The sequence below is a fragment of the Anguilla anguilla genome, chromosome 5, assembly GCF_013347855.1.
Source record: "Anguilla anguilla isolate fAngAng1 chromosome 5, fAngAng1.pri, whole genome shotgun sequence".
Lineage (NCBI taxonomy): Eukaryota > Metazoa > Chordata > Actinopteri > Anguilliformes > Anguillidae > Anguilla > Anguilla anguilla.
This window is the reverse complement of record NC_049205.1, coordinates 20,548,257-20,572,202: the sequence shown is the minus strand read 5'-3', so window position 1 is coordinate 20,572,202 and position 23,946 is coordinate 20,548,257. Positions and strand designations below refer to the sequence as shown.

The 23,946-nt window shown below is 39.6% G+C and overlaps 2 protein-coding genes across 2 annotated transcripts in view; both read left to right on the top strand.

The window, feature by feature from the left end:
* LOC118227839 (aminopeptidase N-like) overlaps positions 1–2,797 on the top strand; it is a 32,270-nt gene extending 29,473 nt beyond the window's left edge. Inside the window, exons 19-21 of the mRNA XM_035418801.1 lie at positions 180–320; positions 1,402–1,483; positions 1,959–2,797. Of these exons, the coding sequence (XP_035274692.1) occupies positions 180–320; positions 1,402–1,483; positions 1,959–2,111 (376 nt within the window). The 3' untranslated portion in view covers positions 2,112–2,797. The remainder of the gene's footprint in view (positions 1–179; positions 321–1,401; positions 1,484–1,958) is intronic.
* Positions 2,798–6,114: 3,317 nt separating this feature from the next.
* Positions 6,115–23,001, top strand: LOC118227838 (aminopeptidase Ey-like). The gene is made up of 20 exons (XM_035418800.1): positions 6,115–6,759; positions 8,012–8,154; positions 8,842–8,978; positions 9,897–10,023; positions 10,552–10,706; positions 11,328–11,441; positions 11,753–11,896; positions 12,456–12,521; positions 13,066–13,131; positions 13,683–13,858; positions 14,303–14,379; positions 16,109–16,242; positions 16,477–16,532; positions 16,636–16,783; positions 17,191–17,282; positions 17,720–17,830; positions 18,249–18,416; positions 19,519–19,659; positions 21,954–22,035; positions 22,759–23,001. Exons 1-20 carry the CDS (start codon positions 6,128–6,130, stop codon positions 22,927–22,929), a joined length of 2,940 nt encoding a protein of 979 aa, XP_035274691.1. The 5' UTR covers positions 6,115–6,127; the 3' UTR covers positions 22,930–23,001.
* Positions 23,002–23,946: the final 945 nt, after the last annotated feature.

The window sequence follows — 23,946 nt, the reverse complement described above, 5'->3', positions numbered from 1 at the left end:
AGCACTACCTGTTTTTACTGATATCTGTGAAACTTCCTTTTTTTCTTAACATTTTTGCTCCTGTGTATACCAAATGTTAAATTTGGCGCCACTCTGTTAGATCTACTGTACAAGGTGTAAAATTCATTTTCATTTTCTTTTCGTTTTGATTTTGGTGGTGGGGTGGGGGCTTAACCTAGGTACTTGGAATACACCTTGGATCCAACTAAAATTCGGAAGCAGGACGCCACTTCCACCATCGTGTATGTTGCCAGAAATGTGGTGGGACAGACTTTGGCCTGGGACTTTCTCAGAGAGAGATGGGAGTACATTTTCACACAGTGAGTTGGACCAGATGAATGTACCATTGGACAAAATAAATCCTGAACTTGCTCATGCAAAATGAAATATACATGCTTTAAGAATTTTTGAAGAAGGTCCATAATCTAGTGCAGTTATGTTTTTTTTAAATCTCCTACAGTCATTTGCCCTAATACCAGAAAAGGATAACAGCAGAAATGTGAAAATCGTTTTGTTCATGATGACATTTCAGTTTAGGATAGAGAAACCTCTTTCCTGTAGTGTCCTATTGTCTGTAGTATTCATTGTAAAGGTACACCCAGCTGAGAAATGCATAAATTATTGAATTAATGTATCCCCTGAGTGTTTGCTGTTATCGCATTAAGCTTCATTCATCACAGTGCGTAGTGAGGAACCGTCTCTTTTTATGAGTTTTGCAATGCAGTGAGTGGCCTACACCAAATTATTTTTTAATACCTTACATGTGTTTTATTTTGACTCCCACAGCATGACTAAGTTTTTCTGTTAGCATTATTTGGAAAATGCAAGCTCAATTTCCTTACAAAATGTGTTTCCATTTAACCTCCAAGTAACATATCCACTATATTTCAACAGGATATTGTTGTAAATATTTACCTTTATTAAAATATCTTTATTATTCACTTGGAGAGCCACAGGCTAAAGATTTAGACATTTTAATATGTGTTTTATGAATAGAAGCATTACATCGTAAGATGTTGAGTGATTTATAGCATGCTAGTGTTCCAAGAACAATTGTGCAGTCCAGAGATATTTTCATTGGTTGAGTTATAGTTTTACCTCATATTGGAAGCCAATGTCTGGATAACATGTAACATTTTTCCAGGTTTTGGAAGGAAATGACACCTTTAATTTAAGAATTTAAGTTGTTCTTTCTTCCCCCCTATAAAAAAACAAGAAACATATAGTACCGTATTTCCATGTGTGTAAAATGAATTTTCGGCTTCTCAAGTCATCTAATGATGGTTATTTCTTTGTTCATTTTCTCTGGTACCAACACAATAATTTATAAATGTTTCTGAAATATTGTTGAATGTTGTTAAATGTTTTTTTAAATTTTTTTAACTGTTTCCCTTCTGTTAGATATGGCAGCAGTTCCTTCTCATTTGCAAGTCTCATTAGTGGAGTGACTAAGAGGTTTTCAAGTAAATTTGAGCTCCAGCAGGTAAGTGTGGAAGTATAAGTGTTTTATGCATTTACAGTCTAAAAAAAGTCTAACTCACATTTGAATTTCCAAAAAACAACTTAAATAACATTTAGGTAAATGTGCAATTGCAGTGCTGTCTCATCATTTCTACTCCTTAATCTGTTTGATTGATGGTTGTTTGAGAAATGTGTAAGAATTATTTATCTGTTTACTCATTGAGGTGTACAACTTTGAAAAACATGAAAATATTTACATGTTTTTTGACAGCAGAGGCTTTCTATTGTCATGTTCAGCTTATAGCTGTAATCTGGCAGGGTGATGTCACATTAGCAACCATTACGGGTGTGGCTACTCCTATCAGCTATGATGATGGGACAGTACCAAAAGACTTGGTCCTAGTGAAGTTGCAATAGTAACCATACCCATCAGACACAATGATAACACAAAAGCTACCACTTTCACTTTATAGCAACCTATTTCTTTTGTTTCACAGCTTCAACAATTCATGAAGGACAATGAGAATGTCGGGTTTGGGTCAGGTGCGCTTGCACTGGAGCAGTCCGTAGCGAGTACCACGGCTAACTTGAAATGGCTGGCAGAGAATAAGGAGCCCGTGCTGAACTGGTTCATCAGCCAATCAAAATGAAGAGCCTTTGGGACCTCAGGGAACCACAGTGTCCTTATAAGCTATCAGTGGCAAAATATATCTTGATTTGCTTTGACATTAGTGGAACAATAAGAAATAAATTTATGATTACTGATGGATTAGCAGGCCAGTTAACCTACCATGACAATAATATGCAGAACCAATAAATCATTTCAGCTTTATAGTGCTGCATTTTCTCATTTCAGATGTCTTTTGTGATCTATGGAATGCCATGTACTTATCTGTATAAAGCCTTCATAAGCTCTACATAGTGCCTTCGTAAGTACATACTGTAAGTGTTGTGATCCATGTCATAAGTGACCTAATCATAGCATACCACATTATGGATATTGACATAGCACTCTTACACATTGTATTGGCTGCAATGCATCTTTATGAATGTTCATTTAGCTCTTATGATTGCATTATGTATTGCTTATGAAGGTGTCCTGCAATGCTTATGTAGGCTGATTTAGGTTAAGATGATGAGACTGTTTACACTTGTGTAATCATCAATCTGATTTGATACTCATTTATTCCATTTTATTCCTTTTTTCTCTAAAAATGGTGTGTCATTGATAATTAAAACTGATAAAAAGCAATAATGATTAAAATTGATTATTATACTTTGTGTTAATATTTGTAAATATCAGCTCTAAATTGTTAATAAATTGTTTTTTAAGACACTGGAGTTTATTTTCATATGTTGAAAGTGAAAATAAATATGCTTGTCAAAATATAAACTTGAGTTGGTAATGAATCCTTTCACACAAAATCCAATATAACTGTGACATCAGAATGTTGTGAAGTGACATAATTAGCTATATCCCTGAAGCTCATATATTTCTGCACTTGGTAGCATGTACTATAAACAAGCTTGTCAAATACTTTTATATATCTCAATCCTTTAGATGCCACTAAATTGCTGCAGATTACCGGTAATTCAAAAAGAAAACCATCGTTTCTTAAATCTTATAACAATTCGTTATTCATATTATTATTTGTTTTGATGTTACAAGTTTTGTTGAAAATTCTTTGGGATCTGCAAGAGCGATTGGGTGAGCAGGGACATGCAGAGGGGGTGGCTACAGTGGCTCAAGCCACTGCCTCTTTGTCCTCCTTGGCTGAAATGCCCCTCTGGACCAAATAAATAAATGTTATTATTATTATGATGATTATTATTATTAGATGATAGGGCAATGGGGGCAGCAGCTGCTCTTGTCACGTGAGTGACGTGACACTAACGTTAGCTGTCAACAGAAGAAATGCAGTTGTTGTTGCAGGTACTGCAGTGTGTGAAGGGTGAGTCTTTTATCAAACTAAATCAAGGAAATTATTAATGACAAATTCAGCCCCTGCCCCTCAAAATGTGTGTGCACGCCCCTGCGGGTGACCATCTAGAGGTAAAGTGGCTCAGCTTTATCTATGTGGTGTGTGAATGAGTCTGTGGCCCACATTTTTTAAGCATCATGGGATTGGAGTGCTGATGTGCGATAAGGTTACCCCTGTCTATGTCCTATGCTCATCCATCATGAGCTTTAATCCAAAACTTAACCTAGATCAGCATTCCTACTCTGAAACACTTTCTGAATAGGAATCTCCCTGAATCCTCTCACCGACGAAATCCTGGGAGAATTTCCTTTAACCTACAATGTTGAGCCCTCATGAAAGCTATTTTGAGCTATCAGTGGAACCACAAGCTCAATTATTTGTGAAAGTACACAGATTTCTCTCATACGAATTGGCTCCTCTTGCTCCTCAATTTCCTTATATGCAGATGATGCCCTATTGTATTTATCTGATTTACAATGATCCCTTCCAAATCTATTTAAGATTATTGAGGAATTTGGTTCAATATCCAGGTTCAAAATGAATCTAAATCAGTTTTGATGCTTCTTAACTAAGAATCTCTGTACTTAGCTCCTTTCTATGCTTATTGTGTCAGTACGACCAAGCTAAGCATGGAACCAGCAGAGATTTACCAGTTTTTTTACAATGCCCTGGTTAATCAAGTCTCTACCATCAGGTGTCATGAACAGCTGCAACCAAACTTTGTGTGAAAGTCTGCAGAACCAACTTGGCAGTCCAGTGTTTGCCTTTATCTGAAATGCTGAAGGATGAACTTGCCAGCAGATCTTGCCAGCATTTACAAACTGGATCCACTAATTGCTCTAGCCATTCAAATTGATGGCTGTCAGTGAGAATGGGAGGCTACTTCCTGACCACTCGCCTACAGTTAATAATCTCCAGTCTCTAGAACCTTCTGTTCCTGCTGAACCAGAGCTTCTGCCTCCTCCTCCTGCTCTGTCAGGTTCTAAGGAAGAGGCCATGCAGCTCAGAGGCTCCAGAATCTCTTGCGCTGTGCACGATCGCTGCATTGAGGAGCAGTGCTGTATGTACTACAGAGTTCTGGAAAAGGACAGACTTATCAGTGAGTGGGAGATGCCTGACAAGCTATATAACATCTCCCACCAGTCCTAGTTGCCAAACCTTTTTACTTGCAATCATTTGCTGGCTCTTGCAGTGCTGTTCTGTAAATGCATTTGTTGATTCAGGGGCAGTGGGGAATTTCCTGGATCGGGGTTTAGCTGAGAGTTGGAACATTCCCATAACCATTCTGTCTGAACCGTTACAAAGGACTGCCCTAAATGGGAATCCAATGGTCATATTAACCAACTTACTAACTTACATGTGCAATTGCAGATCAGAGATTCTCACTTTTAACTCATTTAGGTTTTCCTTATGGGTTCACCGAACTCTGGTTTGTGGAGTGAGGTAATGACTGTTTTAAGAGTTGCCAAACTGGTTCTTCCCTTTCTTCCAACTTGCCTGAGTCCATCTCAGTTCCTGTGTTGGAGGGTGAGGGGGACATGGACCTGTCACGGGTGCCTGTTGAGTACTGAGACCTTTGTCAGATTTCTAGCAAGCAGCGCTCTCAAACTGTTACCAGGCACTACACCCCCTAGGGGACATCTTCTCCCTGTCCACTCTGAGACAAAGGCTATGCTATTCATCAAGGATGCTCTCAAAGCCGGCTACATCAGACAACTGACATCACCCGTGGGGGCCATATTTTTTTGTGGGAAAAACCATTCCCTAAGACATTGCATTCATTGTTGGGGGTTAAATAAAATTGCTGATGACAGATACCCCTTACTCCTCATGAATTCGGCCTTTGAGTCCCTCCAGAGTTTTTACTAAACTGAACTTGCGTAGGGCTTATCATCCGGTTTGCATAAGAGAATGGGATTAGCAACAACCGGTTTCAATGCCTCGTCTGGACATTATGCATACTTGGTCGTGCCATTCGAGTTGACTAATCCTCCAATGTTCCAACCATTTACTGTATCAATGAGGTACTAAGACATGCTCAACACATGAGCATGTACATTCATGATATTCTGATTTTTTCCAGGTCACAGTCTGAACACCTCGAACATGTCTGTCATGTCCTACAAAGGTTATCAGAGCACAGACTGTTTGCTAAACCCAAGAAATGTGAATTTCATTCTGACCGAGTTTCATTTCTAGGTTTTATTGTCTGTAAGGGCACCCTGCAGATGGACCCATGAAAGGTGTGTGTGTGCGTGTGTGTGTGCGTTCTTGGAGAGGGGGGGTTGAATGAATTGCAAGAAACACTTGTATTGGTGACTGATCTCTCAATAAAAATTGAATTTAAAAAAATTAATAGGTTTCATAGGTAATTTATATGTACAGTCTATTATTACTTCTTATTTTATTATTTTTCTCCGTATTAATCATAATGAATGCTAGCTTACAGAGTGATGTCCAGTGGGCAAAGTAATGATGGGCAGGTGTACGTAAGGGAAATTCATTATCACTGTATCACTTATCTCCTGAGTTTTTTATGACCTTCACAGATAGGAGTGAACAAGGTCCCTCTGTGCACAAGTTCAGCCATTAACAGGCAGGGGTGGAGACTGCACCCACAGCATTAATAAAAAGCCGCCAAGTGCAAACTATGTCCTTTCGTTTGGTTCAGTTCACCCTTCAACATGGGAAAAGGCTTCTATATCAGTAAGACATTGGGGGTGGTGGGTATCATTCTGGGGCTGGGGGCCCTGGCCACCATCATTGCCCTGTTAGTGGTGTATACCCAAGAGAAATCCAAGAATGAGGTGAAGCCCACTGAAGGTGTGGTGATGACCACCACGACTCCCATCCCGACGACCTCAATTCCCACCCCGACCACCACTTCGAACCCATCGCCCTCAAATGACCCGTGGGACCAGTACAGGCTCCCAGACACACTGAGGCCTGAATTCTACACCCTGACCCTGTGGCCCAGGCTGCAAATGGACCAGAACGGCATGTACATCTTCACTGGGAGCTCCAGCGTGGTCTTCACCTGCATGAAGGAAACGGACTTGATCCTCATCCACTCCAACAAGCTGAATCTCACCACCTTTGATGGTTACCTCGCCAGGCTGACCACGGTGGGCTCTGCCACTGGACCTGCCATTGAGGCCACCTGGCTGCAGCTGGAGACGCAGTACCTGGTGGTCCAGCTCAGTGGCATGCTGACTGTGGGACAGTCCTACCAGCTGGACACCGAGTTTCAGGGGGAGCTGGCTGATGACCTTGGGGGCTTCTACAGGAGCGAATATGTCGAGGATGGAGTTAAGAAGTAAGGAATTATTTCTAGATTTCTAATTGTTTAATCAGAGTGTGTATAAAATACAGACCTGTGTCAAATATGTATATGAAATCATATAGACTGCAGCAGAACAGTGCCCTGTGAACAACCCTGGAGATGCCTGAGAAGGAACGTTACATTCCAAAATAGAGTGTTGGTGAACACTTTTAAAATTAGCAGGAAACTACAAAAGTTTTATTCATTTCAGAATTAAAGTATTTCAGATATGTATTCGGCCAAGGTCTGATAAAATGTTTGAAAGCACTGCTTCCCATTTAACTTTTGGAATATTATTTAGAATGTATTCTATTTACTTATATTCCTTTTTAGATATTCAGGATATTCCCCTCCCATACCAGTGAAAGCTCAAAAATTACTTTATATGACTGGGGATCTGTTCGAGTGAAAATGTTGATTTATTACTTAATACAGTGTGGTAGAATTGGGTAATTATGAACTTACAAAATGCATTATTTTGATGGTTTCTCTCCAGCCATAAAATCTTTCATAAAATCATTTTTCTTTTTTGAAAAGTGTAAAAGATCTTAGGAGTTCTTAATGATTGATCTGTAGATGTTAAAGTTCAGAGTTCTTTTCAGGGAGCACATGCACTCAAGTGCAGAGTTCTTTTCATGGAGCACGTGGATTCAACAAGTGATGTAATAATGATGAATGATTACTATCAACTTTTTGTTGGACAAAGTAAAAATAACGTAAGGGGAAAATTGAGCTGTGCATCTTGGAAAAGAAATGCCAACAGGGGAAAAAATGGCAAAGAAATATTCCAAGTCAGTAAAAATAACATCAGAAATATTATTTTTTTAATGTTTTTTTTGTCTTTAGACTTCCATTTTTTCATTATTTATCCAGTCTTTTGTCAGTTCAATTGTTCATTTCATATTTCTTATGAATTTAGTCGCTAATTACTCTCCCCGTTTATGTTATTTGTGTCTCAGTCCACGGATGAAGATTCTACAGTGCTAAGGTTCTGAGTCATCTAAGTAACAATGTGTTTTGAATTTAATTCAACTCGAAACACATGTGCCCAAGTGCACTTTGTACTTTCTCTCCACTACATCCCTAAGCATGCACCAGCATATTGCCGTCTTCCTTATTTGGCACTTCTTTGGGAAATATTTCAGCACTGGGAGTTTTTGAAATGACGCTGTGGCTGTTTCACATGCAATGGTAATGGCTGCTTGGAGCGAATGCATTTACATTGAAATCCATCTCTGTTTTGCAGAGTGGTTGCCACCACTCAGATGCAGCCCACAGATGCCAGGAAGGCCTTCCCCTGCTTTGACGAGCCAGCGATGAAAGCCATCTTCCACATCACACTGATCCATGAGCCTGGGACTGTGGCCCTGTCTAACGGCATGGATAAGGGTTCGAGCACAGCGCCCCCTATATAACTCTTATACACAATAACAAAGAGCAGGGGTTTCTAAACTAGGGTCCAGCGACACCTGGGGGTCTGTCAAGGAATCTCAGGGGGTCTTTTCAAAAAAGGTTGTTTATATTTATATATTTCATGAATCAGACATTTTAGACTTTCAGCTACTTCTGATATTTATATTATGCCAAATGGCTACATGTCTTATATGGCCATAATATAATGATTTAGACATCTGATAAAATGTTAAATAGCCACTGCATCACAGTCTTTAGTAGATCTTAATAAAGTTGCAGTTGGCAGTTGTGGTGGACCTCCACTACAGGATGGTTTTTATGGGGCCTTGAAAATTAATTTTGGTAACCTCTCTGACCAAAGAAGCAATCTCATAGTGGACCTAATCCCATAAGAATGAAAGCTTGTCTAAAATTTGTGATAAAAATTGGTCCTAGTTTGGATTGAGCAGGGGTAAGGTTTGCATAAAGTGAGTTCTGTCCTCACAAAGAATCCACAAAAAAGCCATCATTGTAATGCTGAAGAAGAAGAAGGAAGATAAAGAAGTTTAACAATAAAAGCTATCCAATGAAAAATCTATTCAAGATTCAAAAAAATGAGAAATTGTTTCAGTTTAGAATACTGAATGGGGATCCTCTCACTAACCCTTCTCTCCCCTTTTGCAGAAACGGTGAACACCACCATAGATGGCATTGCAGTGACTAGGACCACATTTGAGCCCACAGAGAAGATGTCCACCTACCTTCTGGCTTTTATTGTGTCTGACTTTACATACATAGAGTCTTGGGAGAAAAACGTTTTGGTAATTGTTTTTAAAAATATTTTCTTCCTGTCAATTCTTCCTTAAATCTCAGCTGGGGCCTTTCTGTGTGGAGTTTGCATGTTCTCCCCGTGTCCACGTGGGTTTCCTCTGGGTACTCCGGTTTCCTCCCACAGTCAAAAGGAATAAAGACATGCAGGCTATGTAAATTGGAGAATCTAAATTACCACTTGGTATGAATGTGTGAGAGGTGTGTGTGCACTGCAATGGATTGGGGACCTGCCTCTCGGCCAATGCATGCTGGAATAGGCGCCAGCACCCCCCTGCGACCCTGACCAGGAATAAGCGAGTTAGACAATAGATGGATAGATGGATGAATTTTTTTCCATACCATGATGTGCAATGAACCAGTACAAAGCATACAAAGTGCAAGACTGGAAACTGTTATACGCTGTTTTGTTCATTTTGTTTTTGTTAGTTTTTTATCAAAATGAGAATTTGACAACTGGTGCAGGTACAAAGTCTGCAGTGTGTTTTTATTGCATTCTACATGATGAACACCAATTTCTGGCACGTGCCATGGGCATAGGTCTGCTGTGGGTTTCACAATAACAACCATAGTGCCTGAAACAACAGGTCACAATCTTACAAAGGCTCAGTGGGGTGAACTCACACGTCTATAGCAGTAGTTCACTCACTTTCAATCAGTATCTATTCGGGCAAACATTTTTATTATTCATGCACGTGCACATTACTAATTGCTGCATTAGTAATTGTTATTATTCTCTTTTTATAAGCTTTCAACCATTTGCAGACATTATCACTGTCTGGTTGTCAGATCAGAGATCGGTTTTATTCCTGCTTTTGCATAAAGCCCTGTCCAGTGAGTGAGGATTCAAAATTTGTTTAAGTGGTTTAAGATAATTTATTAATATATTATATCGTATTTTTCTTTTTCAGATTCGAGTCTGGGCTCGCAGAAAGGCCATTGATGAAGGCCAGGGGGAATATGCCCTTAATGTGACAGGGCCAATCTTAAAGTTTTTTGAAAATTACTACAATGCCACTTACCCCCTCTCTAAATCAGGTAAGACAAGGTAGCACTCTTAGCCTTAATATTTAAACCTTGATATTTTAAATAAACTCACACCCTTTCAAGCACACTGCATCTGAAGTGCATTTGCTCCTGTGATGTACTTGTCTGGAAGTCAGTGAGCATTATGCACCCCACAGACCACAATATACTAGCAGGAACTAACACCAATTGGAGGAGAGGAGCATCTCTCACTGCTAACAGCAACTTGGCACCTTGTAAGGAGCTAGGGGGTGCTATGTATAATATGCTAATATGACATAGCCCAAACTAAAACCTATGAGACACAGGCAGTAAGGCCCAACCCATGTTGGCAGTGACATCTTATACTGACTAGCCCATTTTTCATTTGTACTCATTTTATCTATACCCTTTCTGAGAATTCTTAACCAAGTCTATATCACTGTTGGGAATAACATGCATTCTGTTACATAATTCACTGAAATATCAAAAAAAAAAAAAAAAAAATGAATACAAAATTAAACAAAATTTTGAAAAGGTTCAACATCTTGTTTCTTCCAGATCAGATTGCCCTGCCAGACTTCAATGCTGGGGCCATGGAGAACTGGGGTCTTATCACATACAGAGAGACAGCTCTGCTCTACGATCGAACAAGGTCCTCCAATGGAGACAAAGAGACCATTGCCACCATCATTTCTCATGAACTGGCTCACATGGTGTGCAAGGCTCACCCCTTTTTCCATCATAGCTATTTACGAGATTTTCTAAATATTAACTGTTAGGGAATGCTACCAGTGAATTTGTGTCTCCTTTTTTGTGGCTTTAAAACACATGCTTGATACAAAAGGCATGTTCCAAGACTGTATGGGCAGGGTTGGGGTAATTTCCCTTTCAATTCAGTCAGAAAAAAATTTAAATTAAATTCATGAATTGAAAAATGGTAAAAATTAGATTTTGAGATTTTAGTATATCTGTTCATTTCTTAAATTCACTGAATTGATTTTGAATTTACCCCTATCAGAATTGATCAAATTAATTACAAATTGCCATGTGGGGACAATAAAGATCTACTGAACTAAACTGAATTGAGCATCAAACCTGGTGTGAGGAAAGTTCTTCATAAGTTTTCTCACAACCAAATAAGAATCTTACTGGAATGTTCCCCAAGGTTGTAGAAGCGTTTGTTAGCTGTTATGATATTGAGTGTGCTCACTCAATATCATAACTTCACTTTGGGACACTTTGGGAGAGTGCTGCAACTGAAGGCATTATGGGGTTTCTTCCATCCCTAGTCTAGACCTGGCCTACTTACATGCCGCTTGCTTTCATCTTCACAGTGGTTTGGAAATCTGGTGACGATGAACTGGTGGAATGACCTGTGGCTGAACGAAGGATTTGCCACCTACGTCTCTTACCTCGGGGCCAATGACGCTGAGCCAGAATGGGGCGTGGTAAGCTTCGATCCAATACATGCCTGCTGATTCCCAAGTACAGTTTTCTTATATATAGTCAATCATTTTTGTTTATTACACAGCTTTGTTGAATGCTCAATTCTGATTGGTCAGCTTCACAGAGGCAACCCCCTTTCATGTCGGGGGCTCTTTGTCTCTGCATTGGTCATGATTATACGATAGCTGACCACCCTCACGGAGATTACCCCTTTAGTAATGACAAATTTTAGGCTATTAAAAAGGCCATGGAAAGGTCTAAAACAACCACATTTATTGGACACCACTGATCTAACATTACTTCTCCTTCACAGAAAGACTTGATGGTTCTATATGACGTCCACGGTGTGTTCGCAATTGATGCCCTGGCCTCTTCTCACCCTCTCTCCTCCAGAGAGGATGAGATCAATAAGCCAGAGCAGATCAATGAGCTATTTGATGGCATTACCTACAGCAAGGTAAAGTGCACATCTGAGCATAATCTACTGTAAGATAAACTGTATACATCTGTGCGTGTAATCTACAGCAAAAGTAGATAATCCACATACAGAAATGTACATGTACACAAGTTCATGTTCTAGTTCATTATTTTCATTCATATGTACATTGCATTACTCCTTACATTGCAACTGAACATAAATGAAGCTCTGTGGAGTTATATGAGAAAGCAATTCAAAACACATCTAAAGCAGAGGTCTCAAACTTGAGTCCAGGGAGGCCACATGGTGTGCTGGCTCTTGGTTAAAGTACTAAAGTGCTTAATTTATGGCACTGATTTACTAAAGAGTCGAAACACCTGGATTTCAAAGTTTACTGACTGCTTATTGAAAGGGAAATATACAAACCTGGATATCGTACAGTTCACCAGAATCTTGACATCACTGCCCTAATGTAAATTAACAGATCTACACATCATCTAAATATAGGATAATGAAGATACACTTCACAATGAAAAAAGACAAGCAGAGAAGAACAAGCTAAAAGGAATATGTTGATCTTTTTGTTTTTGGTCTGTAGGGGGCGTCTGTGCTGAGGATGCTCTCTAATTTCTTGTCAGAGCCAGTGTTCGCCAAAGGACTCCAAGTGAGTCTGAACTCAATTCTGGCATGCCCTGTAATAACGACCATCAATAAACAGTAGTGTTCACAAAACATTTCAGCTCCATCACAACAGGCTGGTATAGTTAGAATTAAGTGATGAGATCAATTTCGCTCCGAAACAAGGATGTGATTTCCACATAGGGTTGCCACAGCAAAATGTTCAGAGTAAAACCAGTTCTGATGATCTGAGTACTTTTAACAACTAATAGAATGAATGTGTTGTTTCAACACTTAAAATTTTGCTGTGCGGAATTGGAAGCAATCGGTGTGTTTAAACCAAGCTTGACACAGTATTGGATGCATAAAATGCATAAATGGCATCAGTCTCGATGAGCTGAGTAGCCTATTCTAGTCATTATGCGTTATGTTTCTAATGATTCTAAATAGGCATTAAAATATCATGTTTTCAATTTGATACAATAGATGCATCCCCTGGGCCACTAACACTGTACCAAGAATGTACCCTTCTTACGCTAATTTATGACTTTGCTTATATCTTCTCTGGAATATAAAATCTCTCCCTGTAGACCTACCTGAACCAGTTTGCGTACAGTAACACCGTATACATGGACCTCTGGAATCACCTTCAACAGGTAAGTTCAATCGGATGCAAACAAATATAAAACAGGTGCAAAGTTCATGGGGTAGCAGACAAACCCTATAAGAGCCCCTATGGAGCTCAGGGTTCAGCTCCCTGAAATGGCACTTTTTGTGCTGTGATTCCATCTTTATCTGCATCCCGTCATCTGGTTAAAGTGAAATACACATAAGAAGGGAAGACTGTCTGCTCTCTGCTTTTTTTCCAAGAGGTGGCTTGAATTTTGAAGTGTGGTGGAGTGTGGTGAAACGTAGAGAGCTGTGTCTACTTTATATCACTGTACTTTATATCAGGTCTGATGCTACATTTCTGTGGCAATGGCAGACTTTTCTTGCAGCAAGACTGAATTTACCAGTGACTGGTGTGGTGAAAACCCTACACAGAAATAGGGGGCATTAGGGCGGGCAAATATTTTTAAAAATGTTACACCAAAGAGGAAGCACACTAGAACCTCTGACAAAACACTTCCAACATTCTGTATAAAGCTTGTGTATTGTGAGTGGGGGAGTTGTGGCTAATTTGCGATGTGGCTTTGGCCATTTTCAGGCAGTGGACAGCACTCCCAGCCTATCTCTCCCTCACAGCGTGAACGACATCATGAATCGCTGGATACTCCAGATGGGGTTCCCCGTGGTCACCATCAACACTCGCACAGGAGAGCTCTCCCAGAAACACTTCCTTCTAGACCCTGAGTCCGTTGTTGATAGGCCATCTGAATTCAAGTAAGTGCTGGCTTGGGAAATCTTAATGGGGTGGGGAGAGGCAGCTGCTTAAATTGGTAGTGTCTCATTTAGTGTGAGAAGTGAAGGGGTGAGACCTGCAACACTGGGGTAGCATGGTGGTGCAGTGAGAAGGTCCTGGGTTCAAATCCGGGGCCTTTCTGCGTGGAGTTTGCACGTTCTCCCTGTGTTTGCGAGCACATAATAATAATAGTACTGCTGGATCTGTTCTTTGTGTACCCCTCTGGGGAATGTAAGTCACCCTGAACAAGTGTGTCCAGTGTGCAATAAATGACAAGTACCTTAGCCATTCATATTAAAATTACTCAATATACTGCAATTGTGACTAATGCACATCATGAATTATCTGTCAAATCAAAGGGGAAGTTGTGCTTAAAGTATTAAAAACTAAAATGATTTCATATTTTCAACTCTCTGTGGCCTCAGCTATGAGTGGTATGTTCCCATAACATGGACCAGGACCGGTGCTCAACAGAACCCATTTTGGCTGCTACAGAAAACAGGTAGGCTTATTACATGGGTTCCGGTCACATGTGCCCACAATGAAATGGAATATATCAAAATGTATTGTAAAGATGCTGATGTTTTAGAAAGCATGATCATAATTATATTTGGCATCACTGTATTTTTGTGTTAATATATCTGTTACAATATCAGAAAGTAATATGTTTTTCCATACCCCGAGGGCCGGGTAAGAACAGTAAATGGGGCTTTGTGTACTGCGGCTGGCTGACTCGCTGGGAAGCTGACTACCCATGGTTGAAATGTGCACGAGTGGTGGTCTGCAGTCGGTGGCGGTATTCATCTTAAATGACCAGCATTATGTTAACAGCCTACAGCAGACTGTATATATTGAATAAGTTCAAAGCTGAGTGGGCAAGTTCAAACTAGAAGTGTAACATTAGCATTTGAGTAAAACATGGCTTGGATGGGCAGCGTATTTGCGAAACCTAGGATGGTTTGGGGCAATATGAATGTAATCAATATTATTTCATAGTCTATTTAAATGTTATGTTGACCGTGATTTTGTGATACAGGTATGATTTACATTTAAAAGCTAGCATCAATAGCTACATTAGCTGGCATAGCTAGTAGGCTACCCAAGCAGACTGTCATAACTGACCTAACTATCAATAGCTAGCTAGGAATAGCTAAACATATTATCAACTATTATCACTTGATAGCCATTTATACCATTACCACTTGGGTGACAAGCCCTTTTTATCTGATTTAGTTGCTAGTAAACTTGTCACACCTCTACTGATACATTTTTCTTGTTAGTTTTGCAGGTAGTTAGCTATCAAGTATTAAGTTAATATTCTACAGCATGTTATTTATTTTTCAGATAAGTTAATTTCACCTAAAATGTTTGCTAATTTGCTTGCTTGCTAGCTAGTTTTGATTTTACAGCTCAATGGCTAGTTACAAATTGCAAACATGTAATGGTGTGCTAACTAGCTACTTACCTAACATCTATTTAGTGAAGCTAGCTTAACTGGCTATCGATAGACTTCATTTAGGTATGGAAAGGTCTGGCTCACACCATACCTTGGATTCATAGACTTTTGTTGTAATTGATTAAAAATGAAATGTATATCATTTTTACATTAAATATAGAGGAAGTATCTTTGGGAACCCATGTCAAAAGAAGGTCCATTTATGGACAAAACTAATGGGTCAATGGTTGCAGTTTCTGACAGACAATGTTCCCCACAGGCTGTGTCCAAAGTCTGGCTGAGTTAGGTTTGCCTAATTTTGTTTATATTTCCCCATTTATTGGGAAGGGTTGAAATATCTTGATCATATGTTTTCATAATATTTACATAAAGTTGCAGTGGTTCTGGCCATGCTGAGAGGCTGACCATATCATTATGCTGCGCCTTCAGGCTGACCATTTCTGATATTGAACACCCTGTGCAATCAAAATAACCATTTTGATATTATTATACATTATATTATACATACAGAATCAAAGCAAACAAATACAATAAAATTACCTCTGTTGTATTGAGTTGAGAATTTAAATGACTTTTTTGTAGCTGAAAGCAGGAAAGTTCTTACACTACCCATGCCATTTGGTGATAGTCTTTTGGAGATCCTGTTGCTTACAGATGCATCATCATACCTAGCTTTCATGTTTAAAAATGCCATACTTGAAAAGAAAATTGTATTATTCTCTTGGCTATAGATTAAAATGTAATGATTTAATTGTTTTGTTCATTAAATGAACAGCGACCCATGAACCACTGAAAATGACTGGGACAGATTGGGTACTGGCCAATATCAATGTCGCGGGATACTACAGAGTGAACTATGACATCAGCAACTGGGAACGCCTCCTAAACCAGCTGAACTCTGACCACCAAGTAAGCACCTTCGTCAATCATGTTGCATTTTAAAAGGTTTTTGGCATTAAAACATTACGTATTTACTTGGAAAACGTATTGCCTCTGTAACAATAAATCAAAGAGTTGATAGTTACTCTACTTTTTTATTTTAAATGGCAGCTCTGTATCAGTGCAAAGAAAGGTAGCCGTGAATTTCTAGACATTAACTTGTCGGTTCAGGTTTATGTCAGTTTCTCTCTGATTTTCCCACAGGTGATTCCAGTCATCAACAGGGCCCAGATTGTTGATGATGCTTTTAACCTTGCTAGGTGAGGCCTTTGTACACAAACAGCCACTGCTACAATTTTCTCTTCAAAATCCTTGAATCCATAAGCCACGAGATATAAAAGGTATATTTTTATCTCTTTAAAGGGCAAAAATGGTAGATACAACATTGGCTCTGAGAACAACCAAGTATCTCTCCCAAGAAAGAGAGTTCATGCCATGGGAGTCAGCCATCGGCAACCTGGACTACTTCTTCCTCATGTTCGATCGCAGTGAGGTCTATGGCCCCATGCAGGTCAGCTGAATCAGTTGAAATACAATAAAATCAGGATCTGATTTCTTAAGATTCTGTTTGAGACAACAGTAATTTAAAATCGATACAAACAGTGATTAAAAAAAATATTGACCTGTAAATGCCATAGGATTTTACAATGCAGATATGTTTGCAGTGTCTTATATAAACATTTAAAATTTAATTGGTCTACTAATTAATTCTAATAACATGGGATATATAGTATGTTTGATTTGTGCACATTTCTATTTTTTATTTTGAAACAACCTTGGAAGACAGTGTTCTACAGAATAAGAGTTTGGTGTTAAACAAAATAATAATAATAATCTGACATAGTGTGTTGTAACAAAAAGCACCCTACCGAGCTTATACAAAAGTAACAAAAAATAAATGCATTTTTTTTCTTGTAGACTTACCTCAGGAATCAAGTCGGGCCCCTCTTTATGCATTTCAAGAATATTACTTCAGACTGGACTAAAATACCCACTGGACACACTGATCAGTAAGTGAAAGCTGTTTATTCTAAGCACAGGTGATGATGGAAATCAAAGAGACCCTAAAGATCAGTGATCTTCATTCATGGTCCTGATGAGCCGCAGGGTCTGTCAGTTTTTGTTTTCGGCTTAATATCACCAACCAATTCAGACCCAAAAACCAGGTGAGGTGAGAACTGTGCAACTGACTACTTTAATTGATCAATTAAATGTCAAGTAACAACAAAAACCAGCAGACCCTGTGGCCCGCCAGGACCAGGATTGAAGATCACTGCTATAGAAGGGTTTTAAAATAAATGAAAAATATACACCAATCCATAGATGACTGGTTATTTTTGGTCTTCAGCTGTTTGCCTCATCTGCTTCTTCCTCTGCTTTTTTCTGTTCCTTTTGGCTGTTAATTGTTACGAGAGGTAAACACCACAAAATCTCCTCTTGCCTTCAGGTACAACCAGGTAAATGCTATCCGGTTGGCCTGCAGCACAGGTGTGGAGGGTTGCCAGGAATTGACCAGAAATTGGTACCAGCAATGGATGAAAGACTCGGCCAATAACCCGTGAGTTTAATGCTCTGTTATTAGGCCTCCAACGAACCAATTCTGAATAAATTACACTATAACACATGTGCAACTGTGGATGGCAACATTTTACTTGCATTTATACCTGGCTTTGATAAACAGATATGGCACTGAGGCTAATGGTGGCTATCAAAGAGAATAGGTAGATAAGCTAAGTATTTTAAAATGAATGGCAAATGTATGCTATTGCAGAGATGACTTAAGTTCTGGGCATCCTTGTTATGTCTGTCTGTTTATACTGCCTCTTTTGGTGGCATTTGAAAGAGGTTATTTTATCGCCTGGATACCTACTGTTTTGGGTGGGGTTTGGCAAAAGTACTTCAAACAACAGGTTATGGCTCCTGGGGGAGGGGACAGTTTCTCTTTCTCCCTGTGACTACCTGACTGCCCTCTCCAGGATTCATCCCAACCTGAGGACGACGGTGTACTGCAGTGCAATCGCGGCAGGGGGCGCCGAAGAGTGGGATTTTGGCTGGAAGATGTTCAAGACTGCCACCATTGCCACGGAAGCAGATAAGCTGATGTATGCCCTGGCTTGCACCAAGCAACCCTGGCTACTTAAGAGGTGAGTTTGGGCTACAGAGTGTGAGCAGATCGAAGTGATCAGTGCAGCGGACGTGTCTCTCGATTATACATATGCAAATCTCAATCAACGGCTACAAACCTTTTTGGCAGCTATTTTCTCCACATTGCTTTTACTACATGCCCAACGAGCGCACCACAAGCTGTGTCACACCCCGGGATATCTTCGCAGAAATGACCAAAGCGTGAGTGTATAATAACGGTTGATGATGGCAAGGGAAGGGGAGACATACATTAATAAAATGAAATTAATTAGCTGGTGTTTCAAAGACTATAACGAGAGAGTGGAAATAAGCAAGGATTTATTTTTTTATGTGAGCAAGACCACTATTGGAAACGTAGTGTACGGGTGACACCAAACACGGAGCAAAGTGACAGCAAAGGTTTTAGAGTGATGAGCGCCATTTTTGCCCGCTCTAGCCTGCTCCCATTCTCAGTGCAGGAGGAAAGCCATGGAGGGCTGGTGCAATGTAAGCCCAATGTCAGCCCAAGATCCTGTTCTACTCTGCCCCTCAGTGATGGAATGAGCTCCACACAACAGCACTGTCACTGCCCATTAGGCCTGGGTCAAATGCCTATTTGAAATACTTTAAATGCTGTAGTAAACATTCCTGCCGTCGCTGACAATTTTCAATGGAACATGTTACTACAACAAAAATGTATGAAAAAAAGAATCTTGTTCTAAATGCAAATTTTATTTTTAAACTGGCCAAAATCTGCTGGAATTCTTCTGGTGCCTAAAGGGTTAAAGTATTTCAGTGAATTGCTTGACCTCCCTACCCTAAATTCTGAGCATTTATCCCTTGTTTAGTGCATCTGAATATACGTACAGTACATCTAAAACTGTGCCCTCAAATCCATAATGCTACTTATAGCACTGTATTCCCTAACTCCCTCATGCTCCTTAAAGTTATTTTGAAGGTTTGCATTATGACGTTGGCTATTGATCATAGTACTAAGTCGATATCATTACTGCAGGGAGCAGAGACATCATTCAGTCAAGGCGCCTACATTAGACAAATGCACAATGTTAATACTGTATGCTGTGATTGATTTAGATTTTTTTTTTTTTTTTTTGAATGTAGGTACCTAGAATACACCCTGGATCCAACTAAAATTCGGAAGCAGGACGCCACTTTCACCATTCGGTACATTGCCGGAAATGTGGTGGGACAGACCTTGGCTTGGGACTTTATCAGAGAGAGATGGGAGTACATTTTCTCACAGTGAGTCGGACCAAACATTCCTTTTACAATAGATCCCGTGAGTATTACATGATAGTTTAATTTTGTGGGAAAATTCTGCTGTCCGAGAGAATTTGGAACTTGAGTTGCACTGCTGAGACCATGCCATTTTGCCTAGATATAACTTGCCAAAAAACATCATTCAGATAGTGCGTAAATACTATCGCAGGAGTGTCTAATCCAATCCAAAAAGGTCCAATGTGGGTGCAGGTTTTTGTTTTAGACTGGCACTACGATGCCTGATTCACCTAATTAACTTATCATTGCCTTCAGTCAAGACCTTGAAAAGTAGGTGTCTTAGTGCTGGGATTAAATAAAACCTTGGGAATGTTCTTAATTTTTTAAAATTTATTTCTGATGTTCTTTCTTCTCTGTTCATTTGAACTAGCCTATACTTTGAATAATTGTGAAACCAATTTGTCTGTGTGTCTACTGTGGTTGATTGTTGTGATAATGAAGAAAAAGAACACAAATGAAACAATAAATAGTTTAAAATCAAATAAATAGATGAAATAACAATTAAATTTTATATATTGTATATATTATTTTGTGTGTGTGTGTGTGTGTGTGCGTGCAGGTGATTAGGACCCTTTGTATGCACTTATTATACGTCGCTTTGGATAAAAGCGTCTGCCAAATTCATGTAATGTAATGTAATTATATACATTAGGTTTTGACGTATACTCTCCCATCTCTAAGGGTGTGTGTGTGTGTGTGTGTGTGTGTGCAGATGATTATATACCGTAGGTTTTGATGTATACTCTCCCATTTCTAAGGATGTATGTGTGTATGTGTGTGTGTGTGTGTGTGTGTGTGTGCGCAGGTGATTATTTACCGTAGGTTTTGACGTATACTCTCCCATTTCTAAGGATGTGTGTGTGTGTGTGTGTGCAGGTGATTATATACCGTAGGTTTTGACATATACTCTCCCATCTCTAAGGATGTGTGTGTGTGTGTGTGTGTGTGTGTGCAGGTGATTATATACCATAGGTTTTGACGTATACTCTCCCATCTCTAAGGATGTGTGTGTGTGTGTGTGTGTGTGTGTGTGTGTGTGTGTGTGTGTGTGTGCAGGTGATTATATACCGTAGGTTTTGACGTATACTCTCCCATCTCTAAGGATGTGTGTGTGTGTGTGTGTGTGTGCGCGCGCAGGTGATTATATACCGTAGGTTTTGACGTATACTCTCCCATTTCTAAGGATGTGTGTGTGTGTGTGTGTGCGCAGGTGATTATATACCGTAGGTTTTGATGTATACTCTCCCATCTCTAAGGATGTGTATGTGTGTGTGTGTGTGTGTGTGTGTGTGTGTGCAGGTGATTATATACCATAGGTTTTGACATATACTCTCACATCTCTAAGGATGTGTGTGTGTGTGTGGGTGTGTGTGTGCGCAGGTGATTATATACCGTAGGTTTTGACGTATACTCTCCCATTTCTAAGGATGTATGTGTGTATGTGTGTGTGTGTGTGTGTGTGTGTGCGCAGGTGATTATTTACCATAGGTTTTGACGTATACTCTCCCATTTCTAAGGATGTGTGTGTGTGTGTGTGTGCAGGTGATTATATACCGTAGGTTTTGACATATACTCTCCCATCTCTAAGGATGTGTGTGTGTGTGTGTGTGTGTGTGTGCAGGTGATTATATACCATAGGTTTTGACGTATACTCTCCCATCTCTAAGGATGTGTGTGTGTGTGTGTGTGTGTGTGTGTGTGTGTGTGTGTGTGTGTGCAGGTGATTATATACCGTAGGTTTTGACGTATACTCTCCCATCTCTAAGGATGTGTGTGTGTGTGTGTGTGTGTGCGCGCGCAGGTGATTATATACCGTAGGTTTTGACGTATACTCTCCCATTTCTAAGGATGTGTGTGTGTGTGTGTGTGCGCAGGTGATTATATACCGTAGGTTTTGATGTATACTCTCCCATCTCTAAGGATGTGTATGTGTGTGTGTGTGTGTGTGTGTGTGTGTGTGCAGGTGATTATATACCATAGGTTTTGACGTATACTCTCACATCTCTAAGGATGTGTGTGTGTGTGTGGGTGTGTGTGTGCGCAGGTGATTATATACCGTAGGTTTTGACGTATACTCTCCCATTTCTAAGGATGTGTGTGTGTGTGTGTGTGTGTGTGTGTGTGTGTGCGCAGGTGATTATATACCATAGGTTTTGACGTATACTCTCCCATCTCTAAGGATGTGTGTGTGTGTGTGTGTGTGTGTGTGCAGGTGATTATATACCGTAGGTTTTGACGTATACTCTCCCATCTCTAAGGTATGGTGGCGGCTCTTTCTCATTCTCCTCTCTTATTGATGGAGTCACCCGGAGGTTCTCATCAGAGTTTGAGCTGAAGCAGGTAAGCCTTGGGGTGTGTTTCACAATGCAGGATTACTGAGATGCAGGATTACTGCGCTGAGTAAAACCTGGCACAGCTCTTTTTACTTCAGTCCATGGTCCAGATTTGAAAGGGTTACGGGTTTTACACAGTGCAGTTATCCAGCTAACCCAACAATCCTGCTTCTTGAAACAGGGCCTTGGACTTCACCCATGTCTGTGTGTTTGTGGTCGTATTCTGGTGAAGCTCTAGGTTCTACCACCACATGTCTGTTTTTTTTTTGTTCTTCAAAAAAAATTGACAATTGGTGCCATCTGGTGATGATTTTTGAAACCACACTTGGTACTGAATGGTTCTGAGCCACGATGAGGTTGCACCCTTCATAGTGAATTTATTGAACATGATCAGTGGACACAACTAAATCATTATTAATAATAATAATAATAATAATAATAATAATAATAATAATAATAAAACAGTACACCTACAAGATAAAGCATATTTCTAATTTTTAAAATTATTTTACCCAACATCCTATATGGCTGTGTTATGTAGTTTCAATATATAGCTGTTGGTGTTGTAAAAACACTACTACTGTGCAATACAATTCCTTTCATAATTCACTCATGACGACCTATTTAGAGCAAATGCAAAAAAGAGATCAGATGTTGGGCATGTGCCTTGCGTGTGGACATGGCTCGGGGTGTGAGCGTGAGACCAGGTGCGTTGTGTTTTTTCTGGCAGCTGCGGAGGTTTAAAGACGACAACGCCAACGTGGGGTTCGGCTCGGCCACGCTGGCGGTGGAACAGGCCATCGAGAGGACCGCGGCCAACATCAAATGGGTGACAGAGAACAAGGACCCTGTGATGAAGTGGTTCCTCAGTGAATTGCCACCACAGGAAACTTCAGCATAGGCTACTGTATGTATACAGTATAGCTCAGGAGGTAAGACCGATTGTCTGGCAGTCGGAGGGTTGCCGGTTCAAACCCCACCCTGGGCGTGTCGAAGTGTCCTTGAGCAAGACACCTAGCCCCTAACTGCTCTGGCGAATGAGGCATCAATTGTAAAGCGCTTTGGATAAAAGCGCTATACAAATGCAGTCCATTTACCATTTGCCATCTTTGAGGAGGCAATACATTTACACTTGTTATACAAAATCCATTCATGCAACTGGATTTTTACTGAAGTGACTCAGGTTCAGTATCTCGATCAAGGGTATAATGGCAATGTTTCTCTTTCCTAACAGATTTCCATAGGTTTTGCAATCACAAGAATTCCTTCCTTTACACTGTGCGCCTCCGTTTTCGGCTCATACTGTGAAATATTAGGAAAGGACAATTTTTCTAAAATAGACTGTTTGTTATTTAAGAATTTTTTTTCAAATAGAAAAATGTCCGTCATAAATTGTAATATTTTTTTATAAATGTATCATGCACATTTTTCCAGTTTCTCTTCTTTCCAGAAAATTCCTGTTCTATTATGTATTAAACACATTAAAATCCACATTTCCAGACAAAAATTAATGCAGTTTCTCTCAGTCATACAAAACCAATCCAAACGGATTACACACATGGCAAGTGGAACAAAAATACATTTGATGTATCAAAGTTACGATTTATGAATAAATGTAAGAATATACTTATGAATGTGTTCACAATTTATGATTTACATTTCAAATTCTGTGTATAGTCAATGTTAAAAATAATTAATTTATTAATTAATAATTATTGCTAAATTTTGGATATTGTAAATACAAATTTTCAATCTTATATTTTTAATATCAATAAATGAATGGAACATTCTATGCAGTTTTGATCTGTTTATTGACATGACAACACATGCAGGCACAGGCTAAACTTGTGCCTTCATCTGGGGCATGTTTCTGGGCAGTGCAGGGTGGTCCTTCTGTTCTGCTTCTATTTCTACCTCT